Source organism: Bison bison, unplaced genomic scaffold, assembly GCF_000754665.1.
Source record: "Bison bison bison isolate TAMUID 2011002044 unplaced genomic scaffold, Bison_UMD1.0 scf7180017864050, whole genome shotgun sequence".
Lineage (NCBI taxonomy): Eukaryota > Metazoa > Chordata > Mammalia > Artiodactyla > Bovidae > Bison > Bison bison.
In genome coordinates, this window is record NW_011494622.1 from 3,728,045 (window position 1) to 3,745,430 (window position 17,386).

The 17,386-nt window shown below is 43.4% G+C and overlaps 1 protein-coding gene and 1 long non-coding RNA gene across 2 annotated transcripts in view; one reads left to right on the top strand and one right to left on the bottom strand.

Moving 5' to 3' along the window:
- The window catches only part of ENPP6 (ectonucleotide pyrophosphatase/phosphodiesterase 6), an 80,648-nt gene that overhangs the window by 21,166 nt on the left and 42,096 nt on the right, over nt 1–17,386 (bottom strand). The window contains exons 3-5 of the mRNA XM_010835751.1: nt 7,700–7,811; nt 2,754–2,895; nt 762–941 (exon numbers count right to left, since the gene is read on the bottom strand). Of these exons, the coding sequence (XP_010834053.1) occupies nt 762–941; nt 2,754–2,895; nt 7,700–7,811 (434 nt within the window). The remainder of the gene's footprint in view (nt 1–761; nt 942–2,753; nt 2,896–7,699; nt 7,812–17,386) is intronic.
- Nucleotides 1–17,386, top strand: part of LOC104985534 — a 32,159-nt gene that overhangs the window by 2,296 nt on the left and 12,477 nt on the right. The window lies entirely within an intron of this gene.

Consider the following 17,386-nt stretch of genomic DNA (forward strand, 5'->3'; position numbering starts at 1 on the left):
GGGGTGGCCCAGCCACTCAGACGAAGTACTGTTCGGAGGGACAAGTGAGTGGGGGTCTTGCCATCTTAGGTGCCCAGTTCCCGGGGGCAAGGACTGCCACACCCTCTTGGGAATGGCGCTCTCCAGGGGTGATCACTGTCCTTGGTGACCGTCTGCATTCCCTGCCGTGGGCCCAGCAAGCTTCTCCGTGCTTCAGAGCCACCCAGGAGGGCGGCAACCATGCCGCCAGCTCCCAGGCAGGACAGAGATGCAGCAGGAAGGCTGGTCAGGGAGCTGCTCAGCTGCTGAGGGTTGGAGTCCCATCCCTGGCCAACCTAAGGCACACGCAGCCTCAGCCTGGTTTCACTGGTCACCTTCTCCCCGTGCCCTGATGGGAACAGATCAGACTGGCCGCTTTCTTCCAAAGAAGAGCTCCCAGTGCGGGCATCCACTGCGCCAGCTGTGCCTGACACGTGCTGCGTGTCACCCAGGAAGAAAGCAGCCCTGTTAGGGGCTGGGCCCTTGGCACGCTGAGCACTGCACATCCTTCATCTCACTTCAGAGCCACTAATGTTCTGAGCTCATCTCAGACAAGGGAAGACACGGGAAGATGAACCGCTGGACAGAGGTCACCCAGCAAGGGAGGGGCCGGGTGGGTCATCTGTCTCCAGAGTCCTGGCATCCCGAGGTTGCCCGGCGTTTCCGCCTTGAAACTACAGATAAAGACCCACCACAGACACCCCCGTCCCCCCCTGACTGGGCCCACCACCCACCCTTCTTACCTCAGAATGCTTCCCGGGGGCTGGCCACAGGCTCACGACTGGCCCTCGCCCCTTCAGCTGCTGCAGGTCACGGAGGTTGATGTAGTTATCCAGCTTGATCACTTTGTCTGTCCAGGAAATGTCAGTCATCCCGTGATCTGAGAAGATGATGACGTTAAGGTCGTCCTGCAGATCCCGTTCCTTGGGGGTGGGTGGGGGGCAGGAGAGGCGGTCAGGACGGCGTCCATAAAAGGGCCGTCTCAATACTGGCTGTCTTGCAAAGAGGTGTTTTCTTTTTTTTTTTAATTTTTTTTTTCACACCAAAAACATTCATTTTGTATTGGGGTATAGCCAATTAACAATGCTATGATAGTTTCAGGTGAACAGTGAAGGGACTCAGCCGTTCATATACATGTATCCACTCTCCCCCCAAACTCCCCGCCCATCCAGGCTGCCACATAACACTGAGCAGAGTTCCCTGTGCTATACAGCAGGTTTTTGTTGGTTATCCACTTTAAATATAACAGTGTGTACCTGACCTTCCCAAAGTCCTTACTTACGGGCTATAGGAGAAAGAGTTCGTCCTCAGTTCTGAATTTAATCACCTACTTGTCTGCCTTGATGCAACACGGCTCAAAATCGTAGCAGAAGCACTTTGGGGAGGGGAGCCCGGGAGCCCATGCTGAACATGATACGTACGGGCTCCAGGTTTTTAAGGTAGCCAGTCGGTTTTCGTCCTCTTTGGGGCTTGCAACATACTCATGTGGGAAATATGACGACTATCACTTGCCCATTTTACACACGTTTGAAAAATTAAGCCCAGGAAAATTTTAAAAATTAATGCTTTAAGTCAGACAGAGAAATTCAAATATAATATATCATTTTTAGGTGGAATCTAAAAAAAATGCTTCAAATGAAATTATTTACAAAACAGAATTAGACTCATGGGCATAGAAATCAAACTTATGGCTACCAAAGGGGAAAGTGGAAGGAGAAGGATAAATTAGGAGGTTGGGATTAACATATACACTACTGTATATAAAATGAACATAAGGTGGTGGTGGTGGTTTAGTTACTAAGTCGTGTCCAACTCTTTGCAAACCCATGGACTGTGGCCTGCCAGGCTCCTCTGTCCATGGGATTCTCCAGGCAAGAATACTGGAGTGGGTTGCCATGCCCTCCTCCAGGGGATCTTCCTAACTCAGGGATCAAACCCGCATCTCCTGAAGCTCCTGTTTGGCAGGTGTATTCTTTACCACTGGGCCGCCACCTGGGAATACTGTAAAAATACAAGGGACTATATTCAATACATTGTAATAGCCTATAATGAAAAAGAACCATATATATATGTGTGTGTGTATGTGTGTGTAACTGAATTGCTTTGCTGTACACCTGACATTAGCACATTTCAAATCAACTATACTGCCATAAAAAAATAAAATTAAGAAATAATACTTTGCTTAAAGTCATTCAGGGAGAAAACCCAGGCCTGGTTTTGATGCCCATGGCGACCTGGTGACCAGACTGATAGGCTTGGGGTAAAGCATCGGCCCGTTTCACCCGCTGAGCCAGGCAGCCATGCAGATCAGGTCACTTCAGCACCACTGGCCTGGCTGCTCACAGGGGATCTTGTGGTGGCTTGGGAGACGCTACATGAAGAAAAGCTTCCCTGGGGGCTCAGCTGGTGAAGAATCCCCCTGCAATGCGGGAGACCTGGGTTCAATCCCTAGGGTTGGGAAGATCTCCTGGAGAAGGGAAAGGCTGCCCACTCCAGTATTCTGGCCTGGAGAGTTCCAGGGATGGTATAGTCCATGGGGTCGCAAAGAGTTGGACACGACTGAGCGACTTTCACTGTATGAAGAAAAAATGAACCTACCCCTCCACCCCCAGACCCTCAAGCTGGCCCAGTCAGCTCTCAGAGTAAGAAGGGCGATGCCGAGGGCTGGGACAGTCCAGGAGACAGGGGAGAGGGACAGGGGGGAGGTTAGCCCAGTGGGCTGGGTTTCCGGTCACCTGGATCCACTTGGTCATGTACGCCATCACGGTGTCCACGGCCTTCACGGCGTCTTTCCTCTGTGGTGACGACGGCCCATAATGGTGGCCTTCCACGTCGACGCGCTCGTAGTAGATGGCCGCCAGGTCCGCCTGGCCGCTCCTGGGGGGCAGGGAGAGAGGTGCGGCTGAGAGAAGCCCCCCAGCCTTCTCCCCTCCCGACCTGCGGCCCCGGTGGGGGCGGGCCTGTAGGCCCGGCACAGCTGACACCCTAAAACGAGCAAGCGGGTTCTCCGAGGGAGAGACAGGAAGAGCGCATCTAGACCTGCCAGTCCTGGGCACCATGGCGACGAAAGCCACAGAATGTGCTTCCGCATCACCTCCGCTCTCAGCTCATCAGGACCCAGGAGTCGGAAGAGGCGGCCACAGGCAGGGGACGGTTCTGAAAGCCCCCCTTCCTGCCCGGTGGCTTCGGAAGATTAGAGAAAAGAGAAGCGATCATTCAAGTAACGGCTGTCCCATTACTGCTGGCCTTCGAGGAAGCCTCTAAAGAAAACACTGAGCTGGAGGTGCAACTGACCGGCAAGGATAACAGCAAGCTTTACCAGGCCACCTTGCAGGAGGCAGACAGGTTTGTGTTCAAGGCTTGACATCAGCAGACACTCCCAGCACGCTTGTTCCCTGGGCACCCAGGAAGGCTCAGTTCCAGGGTGGACACAGAGTGAATTCTAGCACTGACCACACTTCCTGCCTCCCAGGAAGACTCGGTTCTGGCTAAATGCCCGCTCTGGGCCAGAGTACTGGTGGTAAAAACCCAGCTATGTAAGCCTCCACGTGGGGCTGAGACCGAGTGGGAACTAGAGAGATGAACTGGACTAAGAGGCTGAGGGAGTCAGGGAGGAGAGAAAACACGGGGCCAAGTGCCTGCCCTGCCCTGCACAGCTGGGGGCTTCCCACTGTGACTGCCCTGCCCCCAACTCCTCCCAAAGCAGGGGAACAGAGCTACATTGGTGAAGATGCTGGTGATGACGAGTGTAGCAGTACGAGCAACCGACAAAAGAGGAAGCAACGGAAAAGGAATGAAGGCTAACTCCTTTGCTTGGGCTTTACAAAGATTAATAACAAATACTCTTGGCAGACTGCCTTATTCATCTCGAAAAACTCTATCTAAACACACAAGGGAGGCAGCAAGTTCTCTCTGGGTGTGGTCTCCCTGACCCTTAGAATGAGAGGATGTGTGTCCTGAACGCCTGCAGTGCCTTGGGCCTTGCGATCTACAGCAGAGGAAAAAGAACTCCAGAGTAGTTCAAGAGCGTGGTTGCACGAATGAACACCCTCACCCGTCCTACAGGTCTCAGGGCATGTCTGGATGCCCAGGCTCAGCTGGGTAGTCCTTCTGGGCACTCCTGCAGCATTCCTGGTTCATCTCCAGGTTGTGATTCTTCACACTGTGCTCTAATCGCCCATTTATATATCCTTCTCCCCTCTAAACTCCGGGGTTCTTTTGCCCTGGGGTGCATTCATTCTCCATGTATCTCAGCTCAGCCTAGGATCTGGCATACAGTAGGAGCTCTGTAACTGTCCGTTGAAGGTATAATAATAGTAAGTTCTCAATGTGTGTGTGCGTGCTAGATCGCTTCAGTTGTGTCCGATTCTTTGTGACCCCATGGACTGTATAGCCCACCAGGCTCCTCTGCCCATGGGATTCTCAAGGCAAGAATACTGGAGTGGGTTGCCGTGTCCTCCTCCAGGGGATCTTCCCAACCCAGGGATCGAACCTGTATCTCCTGCATTGCAGGTGGATTTTTTTACAGCTGAGGCACAGAGGAGGGAAGCCCCAAGTGCTCAATAAATGATAGCTATTCTGGGTCAGGCACTATGTTGAGGGCTTTTTATGCATTATCAGAATTCATCCTGATGGCAACCATATCAGGAACAAATACCGAAAACAAAGAGCTCAAGATGGTTGTCCATATCACTCAGCTCATGAGAAGCAGAGCCAGCACTGAGACCCCGGTGGGGCTGACTCGACATCCTGACCCAACACCCTGAAAGGACTCAGCAGCCCGTGCACCAATGGGGAAACATTCTGCATAGCCCAATGGACTTGTGGAAATGGCTGTCATTCGGCTATCGGGTCCCGCCAACCCCAAGAAAGCCGGGTGTTGAGGTGCGGCGAAGGCAGTGGCGAGACCTAGTCGCTCTCATTTCCTGGCGTGAGCTCTGTTGGATACGCCTCCAGGCTGTGGGTCTGTGGTGAAAAGCGTCCCCAGAGAAAAGCTTTGGCAGATTTTGCAGGTGAGAAAATAGGCCAAAAAGGATGCAAGGAGTTGCTCAAGGCCTCACAGACCCGAGTCGCGGCTGCTGTGCTGTGTGTGCTTAGTCGCTCAGTCGTGTCTGACTCTCTGTGACCCCGTGGCCTGTAGCCCACCCGGCTCCTCTGTCCATGGGATTCTCCAGGCAACAATACTGGAGTGGGTTGCCACACCCTCCTCCAGGGCATCTTCCCAACCCAGGGATCGAACCCAGGTCTCCTGCACTGCAGATGGATTCTTTGCAGTCTGAGCCACCAGGAAAACCCAAGAATACTGAAGAGGGTAGCCTATCTATTCTCCAGCGGGAGTCATGGCTAGGATTGGAAATTGTGAACCTTTCACGTCCAGGGTCAGGACACCACAAGCCCAGGCTTTTGAATGTCCACACCAATGCCATTCATTGCACAGGGATGGAGTCCAGAGCAGGGTCAGCCCTGCATCTTCCTTCTCCATGGTCATACTCATCAAGAGGGCACAACCTTTAATGATACTGTGACGTTCTCATACCTCGAGGTGTACTTCATTCATGGTTTGGAGGAGACACGGCTTTCAAGGTAAGGGAAATTGCCAGTCAAGCGTGATTATCTCTTTTTAGAACAAAACAGACTGGTCCTTCTTTAACAAATACCGTGTCCTCTCTCCTCCACGATGTTGTTCAGTTGCTAAGTCATGTCCAACTCTGTGACCCCATGGTCAGCAGCACACGAGGCTTCCCTGTCCTTCACTATCTCCCAGAGCTTGCCCAAACTCATGTCCATTGAGTTGGTGATGCCGTCCAACCCTCCCATCCTCTCTCTCCCCCTTCCCCTTCTGCCCTCAATTTTTTTAGCATCAGGGTCTTTTCCAATGAGTCGGCTGTTTACATCAAGTGGCCAAAGCATTGGAGTTTCAGCTTCAGCATCAGTCCGTCCTCCATGGTGGGGACTGGGTTCAGTTATTATTTGGTTGTTTCTCACAAATAATATTATCATCATTCATCCTTGCTAACATGTGGATGCCTAATAACAAATCCCCCTGCATTTACAGACAGCAGAGAACAAAATGTCCCTGAGGGTCCCCATAATGTAGGCGGTGGGGAAAAGCTCTTACTCAGGAATGGCATTTTCATACCAATCCCTAAACTTTTTTGAGGCCTGTGTTCATTACACTGAGGGGCTGATGGCATTTCCTTCACCATGTTTGCGCATAATGGAACTTTCCACAAAATCATGCCCTCAGACATGCCTCCGCATTTAGCTGCCTTGTGTAGTTGAGCCTGGAGCATCCCAGACGTGCTGGTCCACACAGTACCTCCTGTTTTCTGTGCGCACCCCCAGGGTGGGGCTTGGACGTGGGAAGAATTTCACAGGGTTGACTGGTTGCCCTGAAGTTCAAGAAATGCTTTCAGGTCACTACATTTTAGACACTGCACCTTAATACAGCAGCCACTGGGCTGGCTTCTTTAAGGCTATTTGGCATATTCATAAATCTCCATGTGGTCAGAAAGCTAGTAAGTCTCACAGGTTTACCTGATGGCTTTGTGTCGGGAAGCTGTCAACCCCAGATGCCAGGAACACTGGAGCTGCGATGCTCGCAATTTGGGGATTTATATGCATGCCTTTGTGAAAGACGTCTATGTGGGAGCACGTTGATTCATGAGGGACCGGAGTCTTCAAGGGCTGAGCGCGCTTGCCTGTTTGGAGCTTAGCTGACAAATTCTTGGTGGCCAGCTGTTTTACACATGGGTCTGGTCTCCATCACAGGTCAGCTCATTTGTAATGGAGGGGCCGGGTGAGGAGCGACAGATGGGAACGCCTACAGATCTGTTTCTGGCCCTTTATAGCCTCCAGCCCAGGAACCATGCCAGAAGGACATGTGGCCATGAGCCCAGTTACCTGAAAGCTATGTGGGGCCCCCAGCCCTGGGGTTTCAGGGACACCCAGATCTCCCATCACCTTAGGATTCTGTCCAGATCTCTTTGCAATGTAAAAAAGTTCAGGATGTCACATCCACTTTCCTTACTGAAATGGATTGGAAAGAAGGAAAATAGGCAGAGAGAAATGGAGGCAGTTTAAAGGGATAGTTGAAATTGTTGACTGTGAAAAAATTCAAGACTTAGAAGTTAAGTCAGTTTCCCTGACTCTCGTCTGCTATTCAGGAGAGCTCTACTGACCTGCGTTCTTTCAAACTAGGTGTGATGATAGTTCCATGGGGAAGAAGAAAAAAGCTTTTATGTTCTAATGTGCCAATAGGCTTTGTACGTTTCCAAGAAGATGGCAGAGTAGGCAATTTCTCCAAACTTTTTCCAACACAGATCTTGCCTTTTTTTTTTTTTTGGCCAAAAACTTATCAACGTCTTCTGATAGCCAAGCATTCACTATATCATGATTAGAGAAACGCTGACATTCACATGGCTTCTCTACTATCCATCAACATAAAGAAGAAAGTCCCAAATACCTAGAGACTTCCTTGCCCTCAATTCAGCGTTTCCAAAGACCGCTCCTACCTAAAATTTCTCATGCTAGCAGGTAGCAATCACCATGTGAAAGGCTCACCACCTCTCTGAAACATTGTGCCACCTGTCCCAAAGGGTTCTTAATCCATTAAAGCATTCTTTATTGGGCCTGGAAACAAGGAAGAACACTGGCATGGCTAAGAATTTGGGACACTCACTTGAAGACGTCAAGAGCGCCGCTGACTGCATTGACAAAATTGATATCCGTTGGGACAGATTTATACTCGAGGCAGTAAGTAGGTCTGACACCAAGAATCTCAACTTCACAGCCTAAGGAGGAGAAAGATGGTAAATGGTTACCTTCTTCAGTAATCAAGATAGGGTCATAGGACAATTTTAGGAAGCAAATAACATTAGTTGAAACAAAAATTTTTGTTCCTTTTTATTAAATAAAAATGTATTAGTGATAGCTGGTGTATTTAGCTCTAATTTTGTTTAAGTGGGTCTTAAATGTCATTTCTATACAACACTTGGGTAGGAGGAGAAGAGGGTGACTGAGGATGAGATGGTCAGATGGAATCACAGACTCAATGGACATTGAGTCAATGGAGTTTGAGCAAACTCTGGGAGATAGTGAAGGACTGCATGCTGCAGTCCATGGGATTGCAAAGTGTCGAACACAACTGAGTGAGTGAATGATGGATGACGGTACAACACTGGTATCTTCTGACAAGAACTGGCAAAATTGGTTAATGGTTATCTTTCTCAGTTTGAAACAATGACAAAAATTAATCAGAACACAAAATGTCTCAACGTTTTTTTCTATAGAATTTTTACAACTACTAATTCTTCTAGTGTATCTTTGCCTGTTCTAGAATCAAGTAGAGAAAGTGAAAGCGAAAGTCGCTCAGTCATGTCTGACTCTTTGCAACCCCGTGGACTATCCAGTCCATGGAATTCTCCAGTCCAGAATATTGGAGTGGGAAGCCTTTCCCTTCTCCAGAGGATCTTCCCAACCCAGGGATTGAACCCAGGTCTCTCGCACTGTAGGCAGATTCTTTACCAGCTGAGCCATAAGGGAAGCCCAGTATCAAGTATAAGGTAGTATCTGACTAGCTTGGGAACAATAGTCTGACTGGACTCAGAAGTACTGTACTGATGGAAATGCCTAAAAATCACTGACTTCACGAAAGGATTCTAAGCTAAACTCTTGCCTCTTCCAAAATGAAGTAAAAGAATGAAAGGCATTTAGATGTTAGGAGCTGCTGTGGTCTCAGTTTTTTCGTCACAGGCCCTGAACAAGTTGAAATGGTTGCCCTAAGAAAGAGCCACCAAACCTTATCATCAGAAAATGGAGCAGGAGAGGAATGAGCCAGCCTCAGTTTAAAATAGTTGAGTCTATTTCTTGGGCACCAACTAGGTCACTATGTTCAGACATAGCATCTCCATCCGGTTTTGTTCTAGAATCTAGCCTAGTGGGAGAGGACCTCGTGAAAACAGTGTCAGACTTGAAGTCTAAAGTGAGATGCCTGTTTTCTGGGTGGTAAGGGAACTCAGACACAGGCACATGTAATTCAGATATTGTTTCCTTCTGGAAGCTTTCCTCGAATCCCCATTTGGACTCAGTCTTATAGACTGTGTCTGGCTGCTGTGTTGGGGGATGGAGGTGGAAAGAAAGAGATGCCCAAGAGATGAGAGCAGTGGAAACAAGAGTTCAAAGGGAGAAACAATAAGGTGTGTGGAGACCAGCAAGAAGGGCAACATTCCTAGGCAAGGAGGGGTCTGGAGGCCAGACAGTCTTTCTTGTAGCCCAGAGAAAATGAGTCCCATGTAAACTTGGTATAATCCTTATGAATCCTATATAATACTGGATCGTGCCTCCATTTTATCAGGAGAAACTGAGTCAGAAAGGTAGCGAGATTGTCCCACTGCCACAGCGCAAGTGTGAGGAGGAGCTAGCATTAGAATCTAGGGTTACCTGACTCTGAAACTTCAGGTATTCTTTTAAAATAGTACCTGATGAATTCAGACATGCATGGACAGAAATTATGGAAACTAAAGACAGAGATATTTCAATACTATTAAGATTTACTCAAGTTTATTGAGAAATAAGTCAAAATAAAAGAATCTAAGAATGAATAAGATAGGGTTTTAAAATAAAACAACAGCAAATGATGAAGTCTCAAAAAACAGTTAAGTATTAGTAATAAGTATTAATGTAGTTATGTGAAAATTTTTTTTTGAAAAATAAGATGCATATTTTAAAAATGTTTAATAACCTGTATCCAAAGTTCCAAGTTATTTCAACAAAAATTAAAGGAAAAGCATTTTTACTTTTGTTAGCAGGAAGGAATCATTAATATATAGCTTTTATTCTAGACACTTAAATGATTGGAATATACAGAAAAACGTTGTATGCATAACTTCCAAGTCACTAAAGGAAAAAAAAGATGCGTAAAAATCAAAGTACATGAGAAGTTTTTTTAGAAAGGAAATATCCAAGAAGCACTAATACTGAAAGCATAATTAAAGAGAAAATCAAATATACTTGTTTCAAAATAAATGTGAATGGGTTACACTCTATTCTTGCAAGAATGTCAACATGAAGTAACTATAAACTATTTTTTTAAATTTATAGTTTAAGTAAAAGGACACAGAAATGTTAGATATAAAAGAGTAGACCAAAGAAACCCACCAAAAGTAAACCAAAATATCAGGTCTATCAATAGTATTAAAGTTGATTATGGTCTCATAAGCCTGAAACAGCTACAAATCCACATTAATCATTTAGAATGTGAGTTAGTATTTACATACAATAAATATACACAACACAACACACAGAAGGCTTGGAAATATAAAGTGCAAAATTACAGTCTTGGTGGGAGACTTTAATGACAGCTCAAGATATAAAGAATAAAGAAATATATAAGATAAAGATACAGAGGCTTTGAATGTTAGTATCAATAAGTTGTATTCAATGTGTGTGCAAGCTCAGTCACCTCAGTCGTGTCCAGCTCTTTGCGACCCTATGCACTGTAGCCCACCAGGCTCCTCTGTTCTTGGGATTCTCCAGGCAAGAATACTGGAGTGGGTAGGCATTCCCTTCTCCAGGAGATCTTCCTGACCCAGGGACCAAACCAGGGTCTCCTGCATTGCAGGTGAATTCTTTACCATCTGAGCCACCTGGGAAGCCCAAGTGTAGTCAATAGACATTGAAAATTTATCTTATTATTATTGAATCTTATTACTATAGAATTCTTATAAGAATGGAAGTATTATAAAAATACAACAGTTGGAAAAGCTGACCATATTCTCATCCACAGAGAAAATCTCAGTAACTTCCCAGAAGTAGAACCTTTATAGCACAATGCGTATTATCTCTGACCACAGGTAATAAAACTAGAAATTAATCATAACAGTTAACTAAAAATAAATCCAACTCATTATAAATAAAAAAGAAAACCTCTGTGAAACTTGATGTAAAGAGGAAATGGAAACTTCACTGACAGGCTAGTTATTAACAATGGTGAAAATTCTACATTTCAAAACTTCATGGGACACATTTTCATTTAGGTCAGAAGCAAATAGGAACATTGCCGTCACCACTGTAATTTGTTACTGTTACAGAACTGCTTATCAAGGCAATTAACAAGAAGCAGAGATAAAAGAAGGAACGCTGGAATCAGGAGGCAGGCACGAGCATTCCTCTATGGGAGCATTTTAAAAAAACTTTTTGTCACCCGTGGCAAAATACCTATTTTGCTTCATGACACAGAACACACACACTCACAGAAGAAACAGATGTTGCACCAAACTATGTGCGATGCCTGCTGACATCCCTGTTCTATGCTGTTTTACGTGGGTTTTTTAAAACACTGGTTTGTGATCCATATTGAATATCACTGTCCTTATGAATCAAGACCAGTGTTTGAAAAACACCAATATGAGGGCACGCGCCTAGGAGTGAATTTCTGGGTCGCGCTCCTCTATAGTGGCAATGTTAGGTAATACCTTTGCCATTTTGATTGTATACATGCTTTGCCTTGCAAGCCACTTCAGAAAACATATTCTAAGATAATAGAGTTGCATATACAAGCATCTTTAATATAATATTATTTAGAATATAAAATTAAGAAGCAATTTAAACATTTGGTAATAGAGGTATGTTTCAATTATGGCACATCCAAATAATGAAATGCCATACAGGAATTAAAAGTATGTCATTTGTATTCACTGGCATACTATTTTATGTGGAAAAAAAGGCTAGTGAATAGTTGGTAAAGGAATTATCTCATTTTTGTAAATATTTAAAAGATGATTTTGTCTAAGAAAGAGTGGAAGTGAATATAACAAAATATAAGAAAGGGTATAATTTCAGTGGCTGATTTGGTAGACTTATTCTGGGCTAAACTGAAGTCATTCCGAAGTTCCTTTCCATCCCTTAGTATAAAAAGAAGAAAACTTTCTCAAGTGCCCAGGCTCACTTATGACTAGGAATGGACACGTGACCCACCACTGGCATTGATATCTGCTGAGATGCTTCGAGTGGGAAGCTTTGCTTCCACATAAATAATAAACATGAGGTGCCAGCACTATCTCTTTCCCCCTTTTGCAGTTAGGAATGTAGGTTGTAAGGATATGATCTCTGGACTGGGGGCAGCCATTTTGAAACCATGAGTCAACAAGCATGAAGATAAAAAGTTAATATGCCAATATGGAGCAGAAGGATAGAAAGAGCCTAGGTTTTTCAAAGGACATGTTAAGCTGCTGAACCACATAAAGTACATACTACTTATGTGATACAAAGAAATTCCTATGTGTTTAGCCATTGTACACGGTTGGCTAGGTTTTCTAAAATTTGCGCTAAGTAGTTTCTAACTGATACAAAAGGATCATAGTTGACTTTTAAATTTCTATTATTGCTTATTGAATTGAACAAACTTTCCTAAAATAAATACCTGTTATTTTTGTAATAAGAAACCAAAGACATTTTTTAGTTGTAACTTCCAACTTCCTTCCAAAAGACACATTAGGACACAAAAGTTCTAGTATGAATATCCACTTTTTAAAAATTATGAGTAATGCTGATATAAACATTCTTGTACACATTCTTGGATGCACTTAGGTATGCATTTCTGTTGTAATCTGCTTATGTAGATTACAACAAATGTAGGAATGTAGCAAATGTAGGAATAGATTTGCTAAATTTGGGATATGCGTATGCTCACCTTTATTATCAGATACTTCCGAAGAGTTTTTCAAAGCTGTCAAATTAATTTGCTCCTCCCAGCATTATATGAGCCTGTGTTTCTCTACCCTTGTCATCACTTGGATGTGTAACTATTAATTTCCATTTAAGAATGACTTTAGTTGTATTCTACTTCATTATATGTTAGTTGTATTCTACTTCATTATATGTTCAGTTCAGTTCAGTTCAGTCACTCAGTCGTGTCCGACTCTTTGCGACCCCATGAATCACAGCACACCAGGCCTCTCTGTCCATCACCAACTCCCGGAGTTCACTCAGACTCACATCCATCGAGTCAGTGATGCCATCCAGCCATCTCATCCTCTGTCATCCCCTTCTCCTCCTGCCCCCAATCCCTCCCAGCATCAGAGTCTTTTCCAATGAGTCAACTCTTCGCATGAGGTGGCCAAAGTACTGGAGTTTCAGCTTCAGCATCATTCCTTCCAAAGAAATCCCAGGGCTAATCTCCTTCAGAATGGACTGGTTGGATCTCCTTGCAGTCCAAGGGACTCTCAAGAGTCTTCTCCAACACCACAGTTCAAAAGCATCAATTCTTCATTATATGTAGTATTTTTATTATTCCTCAGTCTAAGATATTTTCCAAATTTCCATACTTACTTCTTTGAACTATGAGTTATTTAGAAGTGTCTGGTTATTTTACAAATGTGTGGATTTAAATTTTTCTATTATCGACCATAATTGCACTGTAGTCAGAGAACACATTCTGTATAATTTCATACAGTTCCAATTTGTTGAGAAATGCCCTATGGCTAACATACGGTCATTTTTGACAATCGTTCCATGTACACTTGGGAGTGATGGGTATTTAGCAGTAGCTGGGTACAGAGTTCTAGTAATATCAATTAGGTAAATATGTTAATTATGTTGTATAAATTTTCTGTATCTTTCTAACCTTTTTCTTTTCTTTTTTTTTTATCAGTTACTGAGAAAGATGTCTTAAAAATCTATCACCATTGTGAATTTACTCATTTCTCCTTTTAGTTTCATCAATGTTTGCTTTATTTATTTTGAGATTGTGTAATTAGGAGCATTAAAATTTAGAATTATTACAACTTCTTGGTAGATTGAACTTTTATATCAACACCAACTGTTGTTTATTTAAAAACAGTCTAAGCTTAGGGTCTGCACTAGCTAATGTTATAGCTGTACCAGCTCTCCTTTGTTGAGTGAGTGTGTGCTGTGTCTTTAAAAAATGCTATCACTTTCAACATTTCTGCATACTTACATTTAATGTAAGTTGTTTTGTTTTACATTTTGGCCGTACTGCACAGCCTCTGGGATCTTAGTTCCCTGACCAGAAGTGGAACCTCTGCCCCCTGCAGTAGAAGCCTGGAGTCTTAGCTGCTGAACCATCAGGGAAGTCCCAATGTACATCTTTTATAAGCAGCATATATTAGTTTTTGTTTTTTAATCCAGTCTGATAATAGTTGTTTTTAATGTAAATTTCTATTAAAGCTTAACAAAAACACATACAGAGTGAATAAATGATAAATATACTGTTGAACAAATTCTGACAAAGTAAATGCAGCTGTGTAGCCAGCACCCAGCCCAGGAAACAGAACATGACCTTCACATACGAGCACTTCTCACGCCCCCTTTTAGTCACTGCCCTTCCAAGTGTAAACACTATTCTAACACTGTAGATTAGCTTTACCTGCTTTTGAACTTTATATAAATAGACTCCTTCAGAGTAATTGGAGTATTTAATGAAATATTAGTTAAAAAAAAAACAACTTCTACATGTAATGGACTTAAGGAAATTTTTGTGTTTAAATCAGCCACCCAAATACATGTCTTGAATTCATGATGCATTTGATAGCTTTTGTCTCCTTTCTTAATTCCTTTCAGATTATGTATGTACGATTATTATTGTTCAATTTTCTCTCCTCTATTACCATGTATTTATATATTTTAATTAACCTCTATCTGGCATCGTGCCCTAAAGATTTTTTTTAACTGAAATATTGGTTTATTGAAATATAAATTTGTACTCCCATAACTTTCCAGGCAATGCAAAGAGACATTTGAACACTTCAACTCTGAATTTTACATTTATCCCACCTTCTACGCTTCTCTTGCCATGTATTTTAATTCCTTATGAATTTTTAATCTAAAAATTATTACGAAATATTGCTATTGTTATTAACTTATCTTTTTCTACACACTTACTCTTTCTGTGGCTCTTCATTCCTTCCTCCACCTCTGCACTTCCATTCGTGATCATTTTTCTTCTGCCTAAAGAGTTTTGCCTTTCCTCTACTCTAAACCTGCTGGCAATAAGTTCTCTCAGTTCTCTGTCTCTAGAAAAAAAAAAATCATTATTTTGCCTCCATTTCTGAAGGATATTTTTCACTGAATACAGAGGAACGTTTTCCTTCCATCGCTTTGGGAGTATCATTGCATTGTCTTTCTGGATTCAACGTTTCTTTTGTAAAGTCGGCTGTCAGTCCTATCCATGCGTCTTTGCACAATTTTATGCTGCCGCTGTGAGGATTTTCTCGTCGTCTGAGGAGTCAGCAGTTCTCATAGCCACGGTGTTCTCTCCTGGGTTTCACAGCACTTCTTGAGTCTGTGACTCGATATTTTGGAAAGTTCTCAAACGTCATCTCTCAAATGTCACTTGTGTCTTATCCTCTCTCTCCAACCCTTCCTCATGCGGCCTTTTCACAATGTCCCGTACGTCTTGAACATTCTTTCCTGCCTTTTTTCATCCTGTTGCCTATTTAAGCTGGAGCGCTGTCTTCAGCTCTAGAATTCACTTTTTTAAAAAAGGTTCCAGTTTACTAGTACAAGTCTCCATTTCATCACTTAGTTCTTTTATCACACCTCTCTTTAGGTCATCTGGTATCTGGATCAGTGGGTTTGAGTCTATTGTCTACTGTGTTTCTCTTGATTTTTCAGTCAAGATTGGTCTATTTATTTCCCCTGTGTTTTCAGTTGGGCCTTGTTTTCCCATATTCTGTTTTTTTTTTTTTTTAATAGCTGAATGCTCTCTATTGTATATGGAAAATTGTAGCTATCATTTGACACTCTGTATGTTATTAACTTCTTCTGGAAAGCATATGCTTTTGTTTATCATGGGCATGTAGACTACAGGCAGACCATCTTAACCCAGAGTGAATTTACTTTTTAAACTATTTATTTATTTGTCTGCACCGGGTCTTACTTGCAGCACATGGGATCTTTCATCTGCGGCATGTGGGATGTAGTCCCCTGAGCAGGGATGGAATCCAGGCCCCCTGCACTGGGAGGGCTGAGTCTATACTAGGGAACCACTGTGGAGGTCCCAACCCAGAGTGAATTTAGTCAGAGATGAAGATGATTTGATTTTCCAGTAGTCATACATGGATGTGAGAGTTGGACTATAAAGAAAGCTGAGCACCGAAGAACTGATGCTTTTGAACTGTGGTGTTGGAGAAGACTCTTGAGAGTCCCTTGGACTGCAAGGAGATCCAACCAGTCCATCTTAAAGGAAATCAGTCCTGAATGTTCACTGGAAGGACTGAGGCTGAAGCTGAAACTCCAATACTTTGGTCACCTGATGCAAAGAGCTGACTCATTTGAAAAGACACTGATGTTGGGAAAGATTGAAGGTGAGAGGAGAAAGGGATGACAGAGGATGAGATGGTTGGATGGCATCACTGACTCAATGGACATGAGTTTGAGTAAACTGTGGGAGTTGGTGATGGACAGAGAGGCCTGGTGTGTTTCAGTCCATGGGGTCGCAAAGAGTCAGACAAGACTGAGAGACTGAACTGAACTGAAGATGACATGAAGTTCAGCTTGGGCTTTATGAGGGCTTCAGTCATCCAGAGGTCGTCTAGGATGTTTTCTATGTCTCGTCTCCATGATGACCCGTGAATCCCAATCTTTGTCATTTCCCCCATGCTGAGACCCTGTTAAAATCTCAGGTTAGTGTCCTAGTCTCTCAGGGGCTACTTTTGAGGTCAGTGTTTGAATAGAGGAGAAATACGGTGCCAATTGTCAGATACACCCAGTTCTCTAGATCTTGGTCTGTGTCTGATGCATTACTTCCCCCCCAACACACACAACCCAGCAGCATTTTCAGTTGTTGCTGGAGAGAAGAGTTGTTTCAAAGGATCTTTGCCTGCCATTGTACCAAGTGGAATCCCAAATTTCAATAAATGATTTTTAAAAATAAAAAGTTAACAATTTCATTGGAAACACATCTCATAATGAAAGGAATGGGATCTTTTAAAAATCAGTTTGTATACCCACGGATGAATATGATGGATCTGTAGAATGAGACAAGTTTAGAATTGACTCTATTCCTATTTGTTAAGTCTAAGTGCTAAGAAAGTAGTTTACATAAATAAGTAGATGGAAATAGAAATAGTCTGTCATTTAATTCTTTGAACTGCTTCTTTGAATGCTAACATTCACATAGTGATCTATCATCATAAATGTTTAAATACTGCTTCAGCTGACAATTCAATTAAGTTTTTCTTAAATAATTTAAAAGAGAGCATTGGAAATTACTTGGTTTTTTTAGGTTTTGTTGTTTTGTCACTCACTGCATGCATTCCTTTCTATACACCTACTCCAATATTTTGAACTGTTCCTTTGTCTGGGCCTGGAGGCTTTTAAATACTAGGGCAATGCACCTTCGTAAGGT